Source organism: Lathamus discolor, chromosome 6, assembly GCF_037157495.1.
Source record: "Lathamus discolor isolate bLatDis1 chromosome 6, bLatDis1.hap1, whole genome shotgun sequence".
Classification (NCBI taxonomy): Eukaryota; Metazoa; Chordata; class Aves; order Psittaciformes; family Psittacidae; genus Lathamus; species Lathamus discolor.
The window spans coordinates 73,287,660-73,305,405 of record NC_088889.1 but is presented as its reverse complement, the minus strand read 5'-3'; the positions used below and the strand labels follow the sequence as shown (position 1 = coordinate 73,305,405).

At 48.3% G+C, this 17,746-nt stretch overlaps 1 protein-coding gene across 1 annotated transcript; it reads left to right on the top strand.

Moving 5' to 3' along the window:
* ATP6V0C (ATPase H+ transporting V0 subunit c) lies at positions 1-12,051 on the top strand. Its single transcript, XM_065683586.1, has 3 exons — positions 1-177; positions 9,852-10,035; positions 11,218-12,051. The coding sequence occupies exons 1-3, from the start codon at positions 102-104 to the stop codon at positions 11,420-11,422; spliced, it is 465 nt and encodes a 154-aa protein (XP_065539658.1). The 5' UTR covers positions 1-101; the 3' UTR covers positions 11,423-12,051.
* The last annotated feature ends 5,695 nt before the right edge of the window (positions 12,052-17,746 follow it).

The following is a 17,746-nucleotide window of genomic DNA, read 5'->3' as shown; positions in this document are numbered from 1 at the left end:
AGCGGAGGACCGGCGCCGCGGCGGAGCCTCCCGCCCTCCCCCCCCCTTGCGCTCCTGCTCCCAGCGGCGCCTCGCCTTGGTCCGGCCCGGCTCGCGCAGCCATGTCGTCCGGCTCCAGCCCCGAGTACGCCTCATTCTTCGCCGTGATGGGCGCCTCGGCCGCCATGGTCTTTAGCGGTGAGCACCCGTCCGCACTCCGGGAAGGAGGTGTCGGGGTCTGGAGTGGCGTGGGAGGAGCGATGGGGGCTTGCGGGGAGGGACACCGCTTTCCCCTTCATCCCCGTCCCCCGGCGGGGCGAGGTCCGCGGTGCTGGGCCCGGCGCCCTAGCCTCGGGGATCGCTCCCTCCGGCCCTCCATCCGGGCTACCGGGGCGCGGGTCTGCCTAGGTGACGTCACCGCGGCGCGTACTGCCGGCGGAGGCTCGCGCCCCGTGACTGCGGCGGCGGCGCCGCCCGGGCCGGCCCCTCCGGAGCTGTCGTGCCCACTCCTGCACCCCCGTTCGTGCCCGCTGCCCGCGCTCCTCCGCCGGAGAGCAGCGGAGGGGCAGCGGCGGCAGCTCTGCCGTGCTCTTCCATGGGGGCAGCTTCCCGGGCAGGCAAAGCCCGGTCTGGTTCCAGCTGTACAGTTGCTTTGTGAAGTATTCCTCGGGTAAAGCGAGACTGGCTTCTAATGGGATTGAAACCGGAATGTGCCCGTGGTTTAGGAATGAAGTCGGTGTTAGAAATGTTAATGGCGTTACAATGAACCGGCAGGCTCCTGGCCTTCCCTTTAAAATGGGAGACTTTGAAATGCTGAAAGGGGAAGCTCCTCTCTAGTGGCCGTCGTCTGCATCTGAAGTCATTTAGCTTCTGCACGGAGTAAACTGGGTCATCCTGCAGTATCCTGCTCATGCTGTTGAGGATCACTTATATGCCATTTTACACCAGAAAGACCATTACATGGTGCCTTGTCTCCCTCTTGCAGCCTGAGCAAGCCTTCTGCAGAAAACCACTGCTGTTCCTGACTCATTGTGCCCCCATAGGTGCAGAGCTGCTGTTCTGTTTAGGATGTAACATGGGAAGGCTTCAGCTAGGTTTTTTTCCCCAGTGCAAGTCATGCTGTAACTAGGACTACCAGAACTGGAAATCATGGAATCACCAATAGTTTGGGTTGGAAGGGACCTTAAAGCTCATCCAGTTCTAACCCCCTGCCACCTTCTGCTAGACCAGGTTGCCCCAAACCCCATCCAGCTTAGAGTTGGTCTGGTTCTCTCTTCTGAAGATTTATCCAGTGTTTCTGTGAATAAGCACACTGACTTGTCTTCATCTGCTGTATAGTTTGGCTTCCAGTTGAGGGTTTAGAGCACTCAAGTGTTGAATTGGCTATGGCTCAAGTTGCATATGGCTGTTGGTATGCCTGGAGTCTCATTAGGTTGAAGTAGCCTCTGAGATGGTAGCTAGGAATGCAAGCCAAGTTTGTGGAAGCTGCTCTTGATTGATCAGTGTGGTAAATTAAATTGTGTAAATGGCTGAGTAGATGGTGGATTAAAACTGGTGTTTAGGAGGAAGCAGTCTAGCTCTGCTGGGGTTGGCACCGCTCACTGGTTTCACACCAGCTGCGTTCATGGCTTTAATATTTAAAAAGAAACCATAAAACCAACCCTGATTGGCTGTGTTTAGTCTTGCTCAGGTTCTGCCTAGTGGTGGGATACAGATGTCCTGTGCTGGGAGCACTTAGCGGCCTGCCATCTCGGAGTTCAAACACTGCACTAGCAGTCCCTTGACAGCTAGGGACTCCCCTGAAAGCAGGATGGCTGGGATGCTGCAGGAACCAGTGTTGGGGCTACAGGCCTGCCTGCCTCTTAGCTAATGAAGATAGTGGAGGACTAGACTAAGGCCTAGTTGCTTTTTGCAGAGAAAGTCAGCAGATCACTGCCTCTTGCGAAATAGCAGTGATTAAGGTCCTAAATACTGAGCTTCCTTCCTGAGGAAGAAGCCACTAGATTCCTTTAGCAAAGCTGAGCTCAGAAGCAAAAGAACATGGCTGCATGGCCTTTCAGATACTGGTTCTGTGATCTGCAAGCTTGCTTCAGTCCCTCAATGAGGGACACAACCCTGAGTCAGCATTTTAATAGGAGAGTGTTGCTTGCATGGCTCAACTTGAAGCAAGATGTTCCCTGGGAGCTTAGCATGGTTTTTAGCATGATAAATGGGTTTGATAGCACAGTACTGTGAGGCTGCAAGTTAAAGGGAAAGGGTTTGGGTGAGTGCTTAAGTTGTATTGGTTAAGGGTTTGGTAACTACCCTGTCACTGCTGATAAATGACTGGTCCTAGATGTAGAATCATAGAATCACAGAACAGTTAGGGTTGGAAAGGACCTTAAGATCATTTAGTTCCAAACCCATGCCATGGGCAGGGACGTCTCAGACCAGACCATGTCATCCAAGGCTCTGTCCAGTCTGTGGCAGATGGTCTAACACCAACAGGTTTGATCCGTAAGATTAGTCTCCTGCTAGGGCCTAAATGCATCTGATGGGTTCAGTCACTGGACAACAGGTTATAGATACTGCTGATGCAGAATTATGTCTTAGCTGTGAATACACTGAACTGATTAAATGAAGCAACTTGGGTTTTTAAGACAATATGGCAGATGTATCAGTGTAACATAAGCTAAAACTTGCCATGTCATGTAGCTCCCCTAAGAGCAGTGTGACACTATGGAGTGTTCTAATGCTAATTTAACTTTTTTTGTTAAAAAACCCACCCTGATGTAGAATAAGGAGCAAAGTCTGGCCAAGGAGTGCAAAAGTATCTAAAATTGTCCTGGATCAGTATTAGTGCAGTGATCATGCCTGACTCATGCTGTATCTAAAGATCAGGTTCTGGTGGAGCTTGTAGTTCTGGGTGCTGTTTCTAGTAAACATGTTTAAGTTCAATAGTGTCCAGGCTAGTTTGATGTGAAAACAAGTGACTTTATGCAGTAGTGTTTGATGTTTGAACATTAACTGCTGATGGTAAATAGATAGTGGAACTTGTTCTGGTCAGCTAGTACTGATGACAGCTAGAAGGACTGAAGCAGGCTGCTGTGACCTTGGCTGTCTCTGTGTCTGCTTATTTATTTGCTGATACAGCCTATTCTGATAGCTAAAGCTCCTTTATTTCCTATGTGTAAAACATGCGGCTGGCTCAGGGTCAAGTGCTGGTGAGTGATCAAATTGTTGCAGCTTTTCCATGTGACTGCAGTGTGCCAAATGGAGAAGTGTGGCGCTGGGCAGAGCTGCCTGACTGTTCTGGTGCAGAGCTGTGCCAGGCAAACCCCACTGTAGCCTGTGGTGGGGTGAGGAGTTTACTTAAACCTGTCCTCTGGATGGGCATTCAGTGCCTTCTGTACTGTTTCACTGTCAAGCATCTGGAAGACTGCTAATGAAGAGAACTCTAGCCAGCAGTGCTGAGGTTAGTCCTCTGTCTTTTTTGATGCGGATCTAATGAAATAATACTTTTTCTTTTAGACTAGGGCTGCAGATACTGTAGCAGCTATTTGGCTAATAAGGGACCTCCATGGTGAAACTGCTGGCTCATAACATGTAGCTTGATGCAGCCAGCAGCCTTGTACAGTCTGATTCTAGAAGGCATCGTGACTATAAACAACTTGCAGCCTGAAAGGCAAATGACATGTGCTTCCTGAAATACTGTCTCTTGAGGGGTGAGGAGGAGGTAGAGAGAAGAGCTGCTTGTTTTACATCCTTGTAGGATGTAGGTCAAGTCTGATGGGACTCTCCCTCACCATGAAGTTGCTATAGACTATAGAGTCTGCAGGTTCTTCCCCTCTGGTGGGAACATTCATTGCAGTAGTGGAGATGGATGCCAGCTGACTCAGGACCTCTTAGTCAACTTACTGTTTCCCCTTCTCAAAACTAGCCTTTTCAATCTGTCCAGAATCAGACTGATTTCCAGCAGTGGTTGCAAGCTGAAAAGCTTTCCAGCCTGATCAGTCTGAGTCATGCTTGAAATGATTGTTTCACAGCAGTGCATGCTTCCACCTGCTTGCTGTCCTCACAAGCAGTAAAGCTTGCTGAACTCTTCCTTCGGGCTGTGGATCCTGTGAGCATGAGGCTGTGGGTCAGGCTGGCCTGGCCCCAGAGTGTGTGCTGAGTACAGTCTGATGACCTCAGTTTTCCCTCACCTCAGAAATGAGGCAGCTTAGCTGTGGATGCCTGCTGGTGTGTGGTGTAAGCTGCTGCTACACCTACCAGATGAAGAGGGCTCCTGCTAACTGGTTTTATAAACTACTCTGCCAGTCAGGACCTGGAGCTCATGTCCCCTAGCTGGGGTCCACCCAGCCTATGAAAAGGGTCATCTTTAAGATTGCAGGGAGTGTGTATGATGATAAAGGATAATTGACAAGTGACTAGACTTTGCTGCTTGCAGAAGAGCAAGCCTGTACTCCATGGTGTAAAGTGCAGCCTTGACATACTTTAAAAACAATTGACTTCATGTGCTATATTGCAGCAGCTTCCTTGAAGAGCTAGTAGGCTTTGTTCTCCTGTTCACTGAAATGCAGTGCAGGGCTTGTTTGAACCCCTCACACCCTCATATCATGAGGGAAGAACCAAAAGCATGCTGTCCTGTGGCCTGGCACAGGTGACTCGCTAAAGATTTGCAGCTTCCTGAAAGGCAGCTTACCTGCTTTACCTCCTCCAGTTATCACTGTGGGACTTCAGTTGGTGTGGTCTGAATTTGCATAGGCTCTAGATACAGTTCCACTGATGTGGCTGTCTCTCTCCTGTGGAGACGCAACTGGGCATAGTAGCAGGGTTCTTACAAGGCAGCTGTGGCATATCCATTACTGTCATCTGAGGCAGAGCTGTGTTTGTGTTTGATGGGGTGGGCGAGACCTAAGAACACCAGTGGGGAGCAGCCCATTTCTTGAAAAATGCTCAGATTTGTGGCATGGCAAAGCAAGGACTGCACTTGACTTGGATATTGCCTCTAACAGTTCTGCAGCCAGTTAAGAACAAGGGTGAGCAGGTGCTGAGGTGAGTGATGCCTGCTGTGCAGAGGTCAGTCCATTTGATAATGGATTAATTATAAAATACTCCAGGTATAAGTACTTATCAAGAATGTACTTGCTGTGATGGTAACCCATGGTATCTTAACTGAAACTGTCTTGTTATGAGCTCACTTCCTAATGCAGGGAAATTCAGCATATTAGTGCCCTGGAGATATTTCACTCATTGCAGTGTGAAAACCTGTTCCTCCATGGTGGGACACAGGAGGAATCACTGGCTCTGAATGGACTAAATGCTGTCAGAGTGTGTGTGGCTAGTTCTGAACCTCTGTTCCTGGGCTGAGAATGTCTGGATTGCAACTGCTGAAACTGCATCTGTGCAAATGTTGCCCTGGCCCCTGATGTGGTCACTGTCTGGAGGTGCACATCTGCCTGCAGAGCTTTGTAGTGTGGATGCAAGGCATTGGTAACAGCTTCTCTGTACTGGGGAAGTGTCACGTGAGGTGACTTGCAGCGAACTTAGCTGCAAGATTAAAGTTCTCGGTGCATGACCTTACTGGGGACTAACTACAGCCGTGAAAGATTGGTCCTAATACTGGCACTTGATATAAACAGTAGACTGTTCAAGTGCTGAAAGTGAGTATCAGAGGCAAAGCTCTACTGAAAGTCCTGGCAGTGGCAAGACTACAACTAGTCTTAAGTCCTTACTGAAGCCTACATGGCAAATTACTTTCTAGTTCATTTGGGGCTGCACAGCTGTACTACCGCTGCTACCACTTGTGACTAACAGAGGGTAACTGCCATAAGAGGCACCAGGTAGCACATCCACAGGCCCAGAGGGAGTGTGTTTTTCCCCCAGGAGCAGTACTAAATCAACTCTGCCTTCTGAGCTCAGTTACTCTGCAGAAATATTTCAAAATCAAGTTAACCTTTGAAACAGGCTTACTGAGAGTAGGTGGTCTTGAATGATGTGTAAAGCAACTTCTCTGTACTGTAACACCACTGAACTCATAAATGGTACAGTTCCTGGCTGTAGACTGAGATGGCTTCCCTCTGTGATACAGCAAAGTAGGCAACATACTTTTCCAGGTGCCAGGTGGGTGTTCTGATGGCTCTGTGTGCTTTAAATATTGCAGCTATATTTGTATGTTTGAAGTGGAGCTGTGTGATACATGGAGTCTTGGTACAGCTCTTGTTCCGTTCTTGCTGTCTTCTGCATAGATTTCTTCAAACCCTGTTCACTGAGAAGGTTTTGGGAAACATGCCTTTCCATCTGATTTGGGGTATTTAGATGTAGCATATGTGCTTCAAACGTTCACAGCTGCCAAGAGATGCGAGTTGGGATGTGCAGGAGGATTGACCCAACTGTGGCATTAGATGCTTGGGTCATGGTGGGATGGGGACATTGTAACACTGGGGTGAAAGGAGAACTTCTCAGACTAGTGAAGAGCGGTAAGATATGCTGCCTTGTAAGATGGTGAGATGTGGCTGCAGGTGACCCAGGGTAAGCCTGCTGGTCAGGATGCTGGTAGAGAGTTCATGGGAGCAGATGTGCCAAGCTCTGGAGCTGCTTGTGTAACACTTGTGACTGTCAACCACTGGGAGTGTAATAGGTCTTCAGTGCTATCTGAAACTGTCTTTTGCAAACTAGCTGCCACAGACTCTATGTAGATTTGATATGTTCATGTTTCCACACCAAATTTGAGGCATAAGCTCTTCCCTGTTCCCTAGAATTGGGACTTCAACAATGGGGGATTGACAAACTTGTGCTGATCTGCCCCTCCCAAAAGCTCAAGCAGGCTGGCTTTCCATACATGGGATTACAAAATCAGCTTCTGTAATCCACCAGGGTTAATTGCAACACCTTTAACTGAAGACCAGGAGGAAGTAAAGACTGATCTAATTTTAAATAGTGAACTTCTGTCATGAGCCTCTGTTTCTGGAGAGGTTTATGAAAGATGAGAAGTGGATTCTGCTAGATGCTGCAGCCAGTCTAGGAGTCCAGATTGCCTGAATCTTGATTCCACCTAATACCAGTCCTTGGAAGATGCTTCCTCCAACAGAAAAGGTTCCTAATTCAAGTTAGTGATTTCTTTCTAGGCTTCCTAGGGCTGGACCCTTAAGCAGGACTGTCACTGGTAATTGCTGGCTAAGTCTGTGTGCTGGTTTCCAGGCTCAGCTTGCATTTGCAGGTAAAACCTGTCCTCTACTCTTGGCTCAGGCTTCCTTTTAAACTGGATTCTGGTTCTGAATGGCACTGAACAGCCCTTTACACCTGGCTCAGTGACAGGGTTCAAGAGCTTTTCTAGAACAGAACCAGTTTGTAGCTGATAATGAGGCTTCCCTTTCAAGCTCTTATAACTAAAACTGAGCTTTGGATAATGAGTCTTGTGTTAGTGCAGAGGTGTTACCTTTGTTAATAATCTGCAGTTTCTTGGTGCAGAGCCAGGAGGGCTACCCCTGTTCTTGACTGCTCAATGACAGACTTTATGTAAATGATGAGCAGGAAGCATGAAGCCCTTATCCAAAACCCTTTGAATGCCTCCCAGCAACCTTTTGGTCAAGGTGCACCATCACACATTTGGATGCTGCTGTAAGGCAGCCACAGATCTTTGTGGAACAAGCAGCTCTCCCTTGTAGGAGCCATAGTTAAGTGGGGTGGAACAAACTCAAATAGTAGGTCTCTGAGCAGTAAAAATATGTGAAATGCATGTGGTCTTAATAATCTCCAGTAGCCTTTTAGAGCAGGCCAAGAGCATTTTCATGCTAAATAGGACTATCAGCATGGTGGTGTCTGAAGATGAGCCTTCCCCAGACTTTGCAGTGCTACTAGTCCTGGATGGTACTGACCTGCATAGCATCTCCTGGGTGATGGTGAGTGCAGTCCAAAGTTCCTTGAGTAATCCAGAACAGGTTGTAAGGAAAGGGGTCTTTTCAAGTACTTCAGAATCGAAGAATGATTTATTTGTGGAGGTTCTTAATATAAAGGTTTCAAGACAGAAGCTACTTTTTGTGGTAGTGCTTTGGGACTTCTGGCAGGTCTCAAGGAGGTGCTAAGCCCATGTTCTGCTTTGGAAACCAAGCTTTGGATTCCTATGTTGGTCTTGCCATGCTCAAGTGTTTACACAGGTGATAAGCAAACCTTGGGGGGGGGGGGGGCAGGGCTTGTGGTCCACTATAACTTATGAGCCATACTCTGTGGTTCCAGTGGTGGGGTTAGCAAGTGGTTGGACCTGAATCCTCCACAGATGACGCTATGAACACTTGGAGAAGGTGCAGGTTCTCCAGGGAATGAAGTGCAGCAGAGTGTTGGGTTTGCTTGGCAAGGTTTTGGTAGTGGCAGGGCTACAGGCACGGCTTCTGTGGCAAGCTGCTAGAAGCTTCCCCTGTGTCTGATGGAGACAAGGCTAGCTGGCTCCAAGACAGACCCACTGCTGGCCACGGCTGAGCCCATCAGCAGTGGTGGCAGCTTCTCTGGGATAAGGTATTTAAGAAGAGGGGGATGTGCAACAGCAATTTTGACCAGAGAGGAGTGAGAAAAAGAAATGGCTCTGCAGACACCCAGGACAATGAAGGAAGGGAGGAGGTGCTCTAGGCACCAGGGCAGGGATCCCCCTGCAGCCCATGGAGGCCTGTGGTGAGGCAGGCTGTTCCCCTGCAGCCCATGTAGGTCCCTATTCCAGAGCAGGGAAATACCCAAGGAGGCTGTGACCCCATGAGAAACCCACACTGGAGCCATCTGTTCCTGAAGGGCTGCACCCTGTGGGAGGGACCCAAGCTGGAGTAGTTCACGGAGAACTGCAGCCCATGCAAAGGACTCAGGCTGGAGCAGTTCGTGGAGAACTTTCTTCTGTGGAGCAGTGGGGGTTGAAGATTCTTCCCCGAGGAGGAAGGAGCAGAAGAAATGCTGTGTGATGAACTGACCACAACCCCCCATTCCCTATCCCCCTGTGCTGCTGGCAGGGAGGAGATAGAGAAATTGGGAGTGGTGTTAAGCCTCAGAAAGGGGTGGGGGGGAGATGTTTTAAGATCTTGTTTTATTTCTCAGCCTATTCTGATTTGATAATAAATTTTCCGTAACTTGAGTCTTGTTTGCCTCTGATGGCAGTTGGTGAGTGAGCTCTCCCTGTCTTCTTCTGGCCTTTCACATATTTTTCTCCCCTGTCCTGCTGAGAAGGAGGTGTGACAGAGCAGCTTGGGGGGGGGCACCTAGTGTCCAGCCAGGGTCAACCCACCCACAGTGAGTTTGTTGTTATCTTGGTAGGTCTGTTAAACCTGACATTGTGTGTTTAACCCCAGGCTGAAGCACAGGCAGCTTTGTGGGGAAGGCCCATGAGGGTGACTTGTCACCCTCATGATGGACATACTGGGTCCATCTGAGAACTCAGCCCAAGTGGCTCAAAGTTCAGTGACTGTAAACCTAGCTTTCAGCAAGGTTATGTTCTGCTCTGCTGTGTTGCTCTGGGTCCATGAGTAGAGCCTTGGTGGTGTTGGCTCTGTGAGGGCACAAACCCTGAAGAAATGAGTTAGGATTTGGACCGTGGGGTTTTGTCTCCTAAAGCAGGGAGTGGAGATCTGCTGTGGAGTGTACCCTGCTGCAGAGCCAGCTTAGAGAATGTATCCCCTTAGATACATTCTCTAAGAGTAGTGTTTGAACTGCACCTTTTATTGGCCTGGCCTTGCTCTGGGACTCTGGACTCTCACTTCCTCATCCCGCGGGGGAATGTTCCTGGCTGATAACTGAGTCATGTGGCCGCACTAGTTTTGCACAATTCTTCCTTGTGCTGACCTGATTGTTGTGATGCTGCAGCCTAATGAGGGACATGATACTTGACGATGTCTAACACACTTTTTCTCTTCCAGCCTTGGGAGCTGCATATGGGACAGCAAAGAGTGGCACAGGTATCGCAGCCATGTCTGTCATGAGGCCTGAGCTTATCATGAAGTCTATCATCCCTGTAGTCATGGCGGGTATTATAGCGATCTATGGCCTCGTTGTGGCTGTACTCATCGCCAATGCGCTCTCACCTTCCATCACACTATTCAAGTAAGTTGCTGCATCTTGTCAGTTCTGCTTTGGTGGTTCTGTCAGTAGTTTGATTCTGCTGAATGGGTGGGTTTTGCTTGAGACCCCTGAAAGGGGTCAGTGCTAAATGCTCCTAACCTGGGCTGAGGAATATGGACTCTATCAGCTGTCCTACTTGATGCCTGAGCCTCAGTAGTAGTGCTGCAGTGTTAGCTCACAGATCAGACATCCCACAGCAGAAGACCATGCAGTGATTTATAGCTTGAAAGAACCTGTGTGCAGGTAGAACTGGGATAGGCCACACTTGTTTCATGATGCCAGATTCTAGACCTGGAAAACACAGGTCTTTCCAGGACTGTCTAATCAGACTAAGTAGTTCTCCTGTTGCCTGGGAGATGCAACTGAAGAATTAATATTGCTTACTACTTTATGTGGTGGTAAGTCAATCCTCAAGCCATACATCAGGCCTCTATACCAGCTACAGTCTGAAACTTAATCCTGTCTCAGCTTCTGGGAGCAGCTGGAACTGGCTTGATTGAGACCTCTCAGCATAAAATAATGCTTCTGAGGCCTAACTGTAGACATCTGGCTGTGTTGCTACATGTTGTAGTTGATAAGCAGTGTGGATGGCCTAATAAGCCATCTTCTAAGAAACAAGGGTGCTCCTTTGCAGTTACCAGTAGGTCAGATACTGATAGGGACTGCTCTTCAGGTACTCCTGCTTGGAAAACTAGCCCATGCCTGTCTATGCAGTGTGAGAGCCCTAATGATCACCTGGATGTGCTGTATAATAAGGTTGCTAAAGGTGGGAGACAACAACTAGTAACAGGCTACACTGCCCTGTAGGACAGGCGTCACTGCATATGAAGCCTGCAGCTGACCAGAGTGGCTACAGATGAGCTGGAGGGCCATGGGAGCTGCAGGTGCAGTAGCTGAGCTTAATGTGTGAGCCACAGTTGAGTTATCAGCTGAAGATCTTGCATAGCTGCCTAGGGTTTCTTAAGCATGAGAGGTAGGAGTCTCTGCTTTGTGAGACATACTGTGCTTGCTTCAAGAGTAGAGAACCTCTTTCCTGCAGGAAGAGCTTCTATTTAAACCTTAATTGCTTTGGAGAAAGCAAAAAAACAAACCAAAGGCTGGTCTGAAGCTAAAGTGTTGGCTGTCCTGTTGCTTACCACTGAAACTCTTCATCTTTTCCCATAGGAGCTTCCTTCAGCTGGGTGCTGGCTTGAGCGTGGGCCTCAGTGGCCTGGCTGCTGGCTTTGCCATCGGCATTGTGGGTGACGCAGGCGTCCGGGGGACAGCACAGCAGCCCAGGTTATTTGTGGGCATGATCCTCATCCTGATCTTCGCTGAAGTCTTGGGGCTCTATGGCCTCATTGTTGCCCTTATCCTCTCCACAAAGTAAACGTTGCAGTATGATGTAAAGAGATGTAACAAATCCACGTTTCAAACAAAAAGCTCCAGAATGAAAATGGTCTCTCCAATGTGTACAGTTGTCCCAATTTGGTAGTTGATCTCTTGTAAATGCGCAATGTACGTTAGTGACTTGTCTGTCCTGTGTGTACTTCAATATTAAATTGGATGGGCTGCTCCAAGCCTGCTGTGTGGCTTGGGGTGGCCTGTGTGCAATTTTCCACCCACTGCTGTTAGTACTTTATGTATAAATATGAACTAGAAATGTAATTTTTTTTCTCTTCACTGGATGTTTATTTATAAAAGACTTGACATGTTCATACATCTATGGAGCAAGTATTTTCAATTTCCCATGCTATATATATTAATCTTATATATAGGTAGATTACACTGTGGGGTCAGTTGTAAGTGCAGAGAATTCCTTTGGATGTAACTTTTGATTCTAAAGATTGCTGTAGTGTTCTGGTATCGGAGTATGAGAATCTCGTGGTTTATTACATCGACTGTCCGAAACACTCCTGTGTTTCAGTAGTAACCGCATATGCTCCGGCATCAGAGTTGTGCACCCAGTGTTGGGTTACAAACTTAAACCATGTTTCCAAATAAAACTTCCTCACTACACTGCTGTAATTAGTCCTGCCTCTGATTCTGGTGTGGGATTTTTTTTCTGCTCCTATAGGAAGAGGAGGGAAGGGCTCCCTTAGGGGGAGGCAGGTTCTTGAGGTGACTGGGCACCAGCAGAAGTGATGCATTCATTGCTGCTAACCTAGCCCCTCTTTCTCTGCTGTTCCCAACTGCTGCCCAGGGGCAGTGCTGTGGGAAGCAGGAATGCCAGGCTGCTCAGGGACTGGGCTCACTGTGATTAAGTGGTGAGTTGTGGTAATGCCCTGTTAATGGACTGTGCAGCATGGCCTGAGCAGACTGGTGCAGGCTTCAGCAATTGACAAGGAACAGGAGCTGCTGAAGAGCCATCAGGCACTTGTCCTTGTCATGGCTCTGCAGAAAATTGGCTGGCTTGGAAAGCTGCTCTGTTGACAGCAACTGCCTCTGAAGTACCTGCAACAAAATGGGTGCATTCAAGAGCTCCTATTTTTAACTTGTAAATCAGGAGCATTTGAGCTAGTCTTTAGCAGCTAGTGAATCCTGTGGCAACCTCCCCTTGTTCTGAGATCCACAAATGGTGCAAAGCAATGCTGCAAAGCAGTGCAATGCTGAAGCTCATAGAGGAAGAACACTAGATCTTGTTGCAGTAAGCCTGGCTTTGGGGTGGACTGCACTGCTGGTTTTGTGTTCCAAAGGGGCTTTTCCTGGCAGTCAGCAGTGGTGGTGCCTGGGCTATATATATAGTGGTGTAAGCGATTTAAGGAAAATTCCAGGTATCTGCTGAAGCCTTGCCTGGGGAATGGGGGGAAGGGGTGTAAATTCCTGATCTGAATTGTCTTGATCATTCTAATTCAGAAGCTGAGTCTGCTACTTTTGCCAAAGAAAAGGTTTTTACCCACGGGTTATAAACATTTTGGAAAACTACAACAAAATTCTCTCAGCACTGATTGCAGTGAGTGCTTTTTCAGGGCTGCTGTGTGGAGCTGGTGGAGCTTACAGCTGGGAGGGTGTGAATCAGAATGTGCCACAGACATCCTGCAATTGTGGTGAGAGGAACTGTATGGTGTTTGTGTAGCAGGACAGGAGAAGGTCCTGGCTGAGGCTGCAAATATGTTTAAGGTCTGGCTGTACCCTCTTTAAGAGGAGAACCTGCTGCCAGCCTTGTTTCTTGCCATTTTACAAGAATGTGAGCAAATTATATTTAAGAGAGCAACTGAATGCTGGTGGTAGCTTTCATCTCTTAAGAGAAATAAGCAACCTGTCTATAGGAACTCTTCATTTCCCCTTGTCTCTTGGTGACACTTGCAGAAGGCTGTTAGGTTCAGGATGGATACAGACACTGATGCAACCAAATGCAGGCAAGAGGCAAGGTCCCATTGATTTTGGTTCATGCCTTGGAGCATCCAGCCTTTACTGATGCATAAACCCATGCAAGTCAGCATGAGCAGAAGCTGGGGTTAGTGTGCATAGGTGGGGGATTGCTTTCTCCTGGGTGCACATACACTGGGAGCGCAGTGAACAGTTTTAGCATGTTGCCTAAGCCAAGCATTTTTATGGACAGTAATGTTCCAGTTCCTAATTTATGACTCCCAGGTGAAAACTTGCATTTCAAGTCCTTCACTGATGCTGTTGTATCAGCAGATTTCCCAAGTATTCAGGTCACTGAGAAAATAGCAGACCTTTTGGTCCCTTTCCTTAGGCAGGAGCACACTAGATTTGAGCACAGTTCCATCTGGCAGGTATTGACCTGTGATTTGGTTGGAAAGAAGGGAAAAGGCAGCCTGCAATGACAGACTCCTAGTGCCTGATTAAAAGATGTGGTGTCTGCTGGCACGTAAATAGTGCTCTGTAACGTGGCAGATTGTGCCTGTGAGTGTGCATTGCAGAGTGAGTCACCCCTGCGGAGGGAAGGGAGCAGCTCTGCAGCAGCAGCGCCATGTCCATTAGCAGGTGGTTCAGGCTCAGTAAGGTTAAGGGACGCTGCTGATGGATGCTGCCTGCATGGACAATGCCTTCATAGAGCTGCTGACTTTTCTCTTTTTTAACTCTCTTATTGGTTTGCTGTTGGTTGTTTTTTTTTTCACTCCCAAAGGCTGCAGATTTTTCCTCTTTCACTGCTCTGGGGGAGAAAGTGTTCTTAAGCAGTAGGATTTTATGTATGATTGCTCAGGGATTGTCTTTCCTTGGGAGGCCTGGTTTAAGAGAAGTTTAGTAACCTGGAAAAGGAAGCAAGCTTTGAGGAAATAAAAACCTCCTTAGGAGAAACTAATCCCAGAAACTAATGTGCTGTTATAAACTACAACAAGGTAACGGCAAATCTAATGGAAAGAACCCTCAACAAACCTTGTTTCCTTTGCAGTCTAACCATGGGAATATTGATTTCATGGCTTTGTGCTGTTTGCATCCAGCCTGACTGTAGAAACCATCACTGTTCTCAGGTGGGAATTACCTCTGACACACAGGAGTTGCCCCCTTTGCTCTTCACGTATCTTTCTCCTATACAGGTATTAACTATTTTTTCTCTTGACATAATTAAATCAAACCCAGATGAAGTCTTCCCAGTGCCACTTACCCTGGAACGGGAATTTTCTGTTTCATAATCCAAGGATTGTGTCCTGAAAAGCATCTCCATTTTTGTTCCTATTACTCACTAATGAAGGCTGTTCCTTTTCTCTGCAAGCCATGCTTTATTTAGCTTCTGAGACAGTCACAGCTTTGCCACTTGAATCACTGAGTTTCTGTGGAGCTAATTTTGTATCACAGCACCAAAGCACACAGGAAACTTCCTCCCCAATGTCACAGTGTGTAAGGCCTGAAGCCTTCCTGGGGGCCTTACTTCAGGCTCCCGAGTGCCTCTCACAAGGTATCTACAGGCACTGACAGATCACACTGCTCCACTGGGAGCAGGAGACCAGGACAAGATGCCTGGAGAATCAATGGCTCACGTTTGCTATCTTCATTTTGCTGACAGGACAGGGCTTCCTTTTGCACTCAGCACAGGCTCAGGACTGGGCTTTGGGGTTTACCAAGGGGATCCATGTGGCTGTTTCAGTCCCGAGCCGTTTTCTGGCACCTTGAACTGTCCTGTCCATGCTGTTCAGTCTTCACTTTCCTTCTTTGCCTTTGGGAGAGGGAAAAAGGGTGACCTCAGGAGGCAGAGAGCAAATACTGCCTCCTACACCTGATGCCTTTGGCTACCTGAGGTAGGCTGAGAACAAATTTTAGGGAATCCCATATATTCCTGAGATTGGCAGCATGTTCTCGGCTCATGGATGTAAACAACCTCCCTGGCTCTTGTGTGCGTTAGGACAACACCTTAGACCTCTTTGCAAATGCACGTGAAAAACTAGAAGCTTGGATGCATCTCCAGCAGCACTGCTTGGCAGCAGTGCTCAGCCAGCCCTCCCTGTGGACACCCAGACCTTGTTCACATTTGCAGCACACACTCCTTGTTCCTCCCAAGTGCACTGCTGTAACTTCTCATGCTGCCAGGCAGTGAATCTGATGTGGGAACTGGGCCAGGTTAAAAACAACGCCACCTGAAGAAAAATAACACTTGGTAAAGAAACTGCAGGTGAAACCTCAGCTTGTGATTCCCTCAGCCTCTTACTGAGGTAGTAGAAAGAACATGCTATTGTTGGAGAGGGAGTGTGCAATGATTGGTAATGCGAGACAGGGTTAATTTAATACTGAGAAATAAAAGGAGAATATCCAAAGGGATAAAACATAAGTAGGACAGATACATGCCACAAAGCCATGCTGGGTGGCATACCTACAGCATGGATGAGGTCAATCTGCACACCTTCACTGTGGGCGCAGGCGGTCCTGGCCTCCAGCAGTGCGGAGGGAGGTCCGGGCTGGTTTGCAGCTTTTGATTCAGTGGTTTGCTTTGGGGCCTGCAGCCCAGAAGAATGCTAGATCTCTTCGTCACCCGAGGGTTGGTGAAGCTGTACCCAGAGGGTGGGCCCCATGCACACAGTGGGTGTTACTGTCTGTAAGCAGTATCTGCATTTACCTCAGTGTCTCTTCCACTGCCAAGAAAAGTTACTGTGACAAGTCTGTTAGCTTGTATGTTCCTACCATGTGCCTTGCTTTGGTCATGAGCTGTTTGGGTGCTGTGTATGCCTTTTAACATCTGAATTCAATTCAGCAGCTTGGAAGGGTGCTTCCTTCCTCACAGAGTCATTGGCTCAAATGAGCAGGCCTGAGATGTGCTTTTAGGATTTATTATTTTCCACTTCTGGAGTCTCCTTGACTTCACCTGCACTGAAGCCACAAATCATTCTCATAGATGTGCTCGTGGATGCCCCTGACATGCGTAAGATCAGCCATGATGAGGAAAACCTGCCTGAAGCCATTTTTAGCCTCCAATTCCCCGAACAGTGCTGCACAGAGATTTCCTGGCCTCAATTAGCATCATTCCCAGCTCTGCATTTCAGGGGCCTTTTCCCTCCTGCTGACAGTGTGAGGCAGCTTGTGGAGCAGACAAGCACTGACATCATGGAGTGGTAAGTACAGCATAAAACCTTGTTAAAACTCAGTTCCTGGCTGGACAGGGATGTTACATTCCCCATTTCTCTTTTCTTGGCTCATCAGCAGCACCCACATCAGCACCTGCTTGAACACAGGCCTTGATGAGTGTCGTGGTTTAAGCCCAGCACACAACCCAGAACCACGCAGCCACTCTCTCACTCCCTTCCTTCTTCCTCCCACTGCTCCCAGAGGGATGGGGAGGAAAATCGAAAGAATGTAACTCTCATGGGTTGAGATAAGAACAGCCCAGTAACTAAGGTATAACACAAAACCTCTGCTGCTACCATCAATGATAATAATGATAAGGGAATTAACAAGGGAAGAGAATACAACCGCTCACCACCCACCAACCAATACCCAGCCTGACCAAGCAGTGATCTGGGCCTTCTGGGTAACTGCCCCTGGTTTATATATTGGGCTTGACATGCTGTGGTATGGAATACCTCTTTGGCTAGTTTGGGTCAGGTGTCCTGTCTCTGCTTCCTCCCAGCTTTCCCTCCTCCCTGGCAGAGCATGAGGCTCACAAAGTCCTTGGGCAGAGTAAACATTACTGAGCAGCAACTAAAAACATCGGTGTTATCAGCGCTGTTCCCAGGCTGAAAGTCAAAACCACAGCACTGCACAGCTACTAAGGAGAAAAATGACTGCTTCTGCTGAACCCAGGACAATGAGACACTTGACTCCGCGATATGAGACACCTTCCTTGGCTGGAAGATGCTGGGTAATAGTAAGCCTGTGTCTTTAGCTCATTCCAGTCTACCCTGGGGCTGAGTGATGGTTCTTGGGGGATTGATGATGGCTGTCACCACCTGCACTGAGGAGCTCCAGTTTGGAGCCAGTGGATGCTGTAGAAACAGATTCTGGCCCAAACCATTCCCATCATAGCATGAGGTCGGAGGCGGCAGGAGGTGTGTGCGGACTGGCAAAAAGCAGGGCCTGGGGAGGTGGTTTGTGATGGGACACTGACACCTGCACAGTCAGCACTACGGCTCTTGCTGCTGCTTTGCACTCTAGTGTCTGGAGTGCTCCAGGGTAAATCCCATTCCCTTTGGACGCACGTCGCTCGCTGCTGCTGTTAGACCTTTTGAACAGCATTTCATAAACACGAAACGCCAGCATATGCTGCTGCCAGCCACTCAGATCAGAGCTCCGGCAGGGAACTAATTCATTTCTGTTCAAT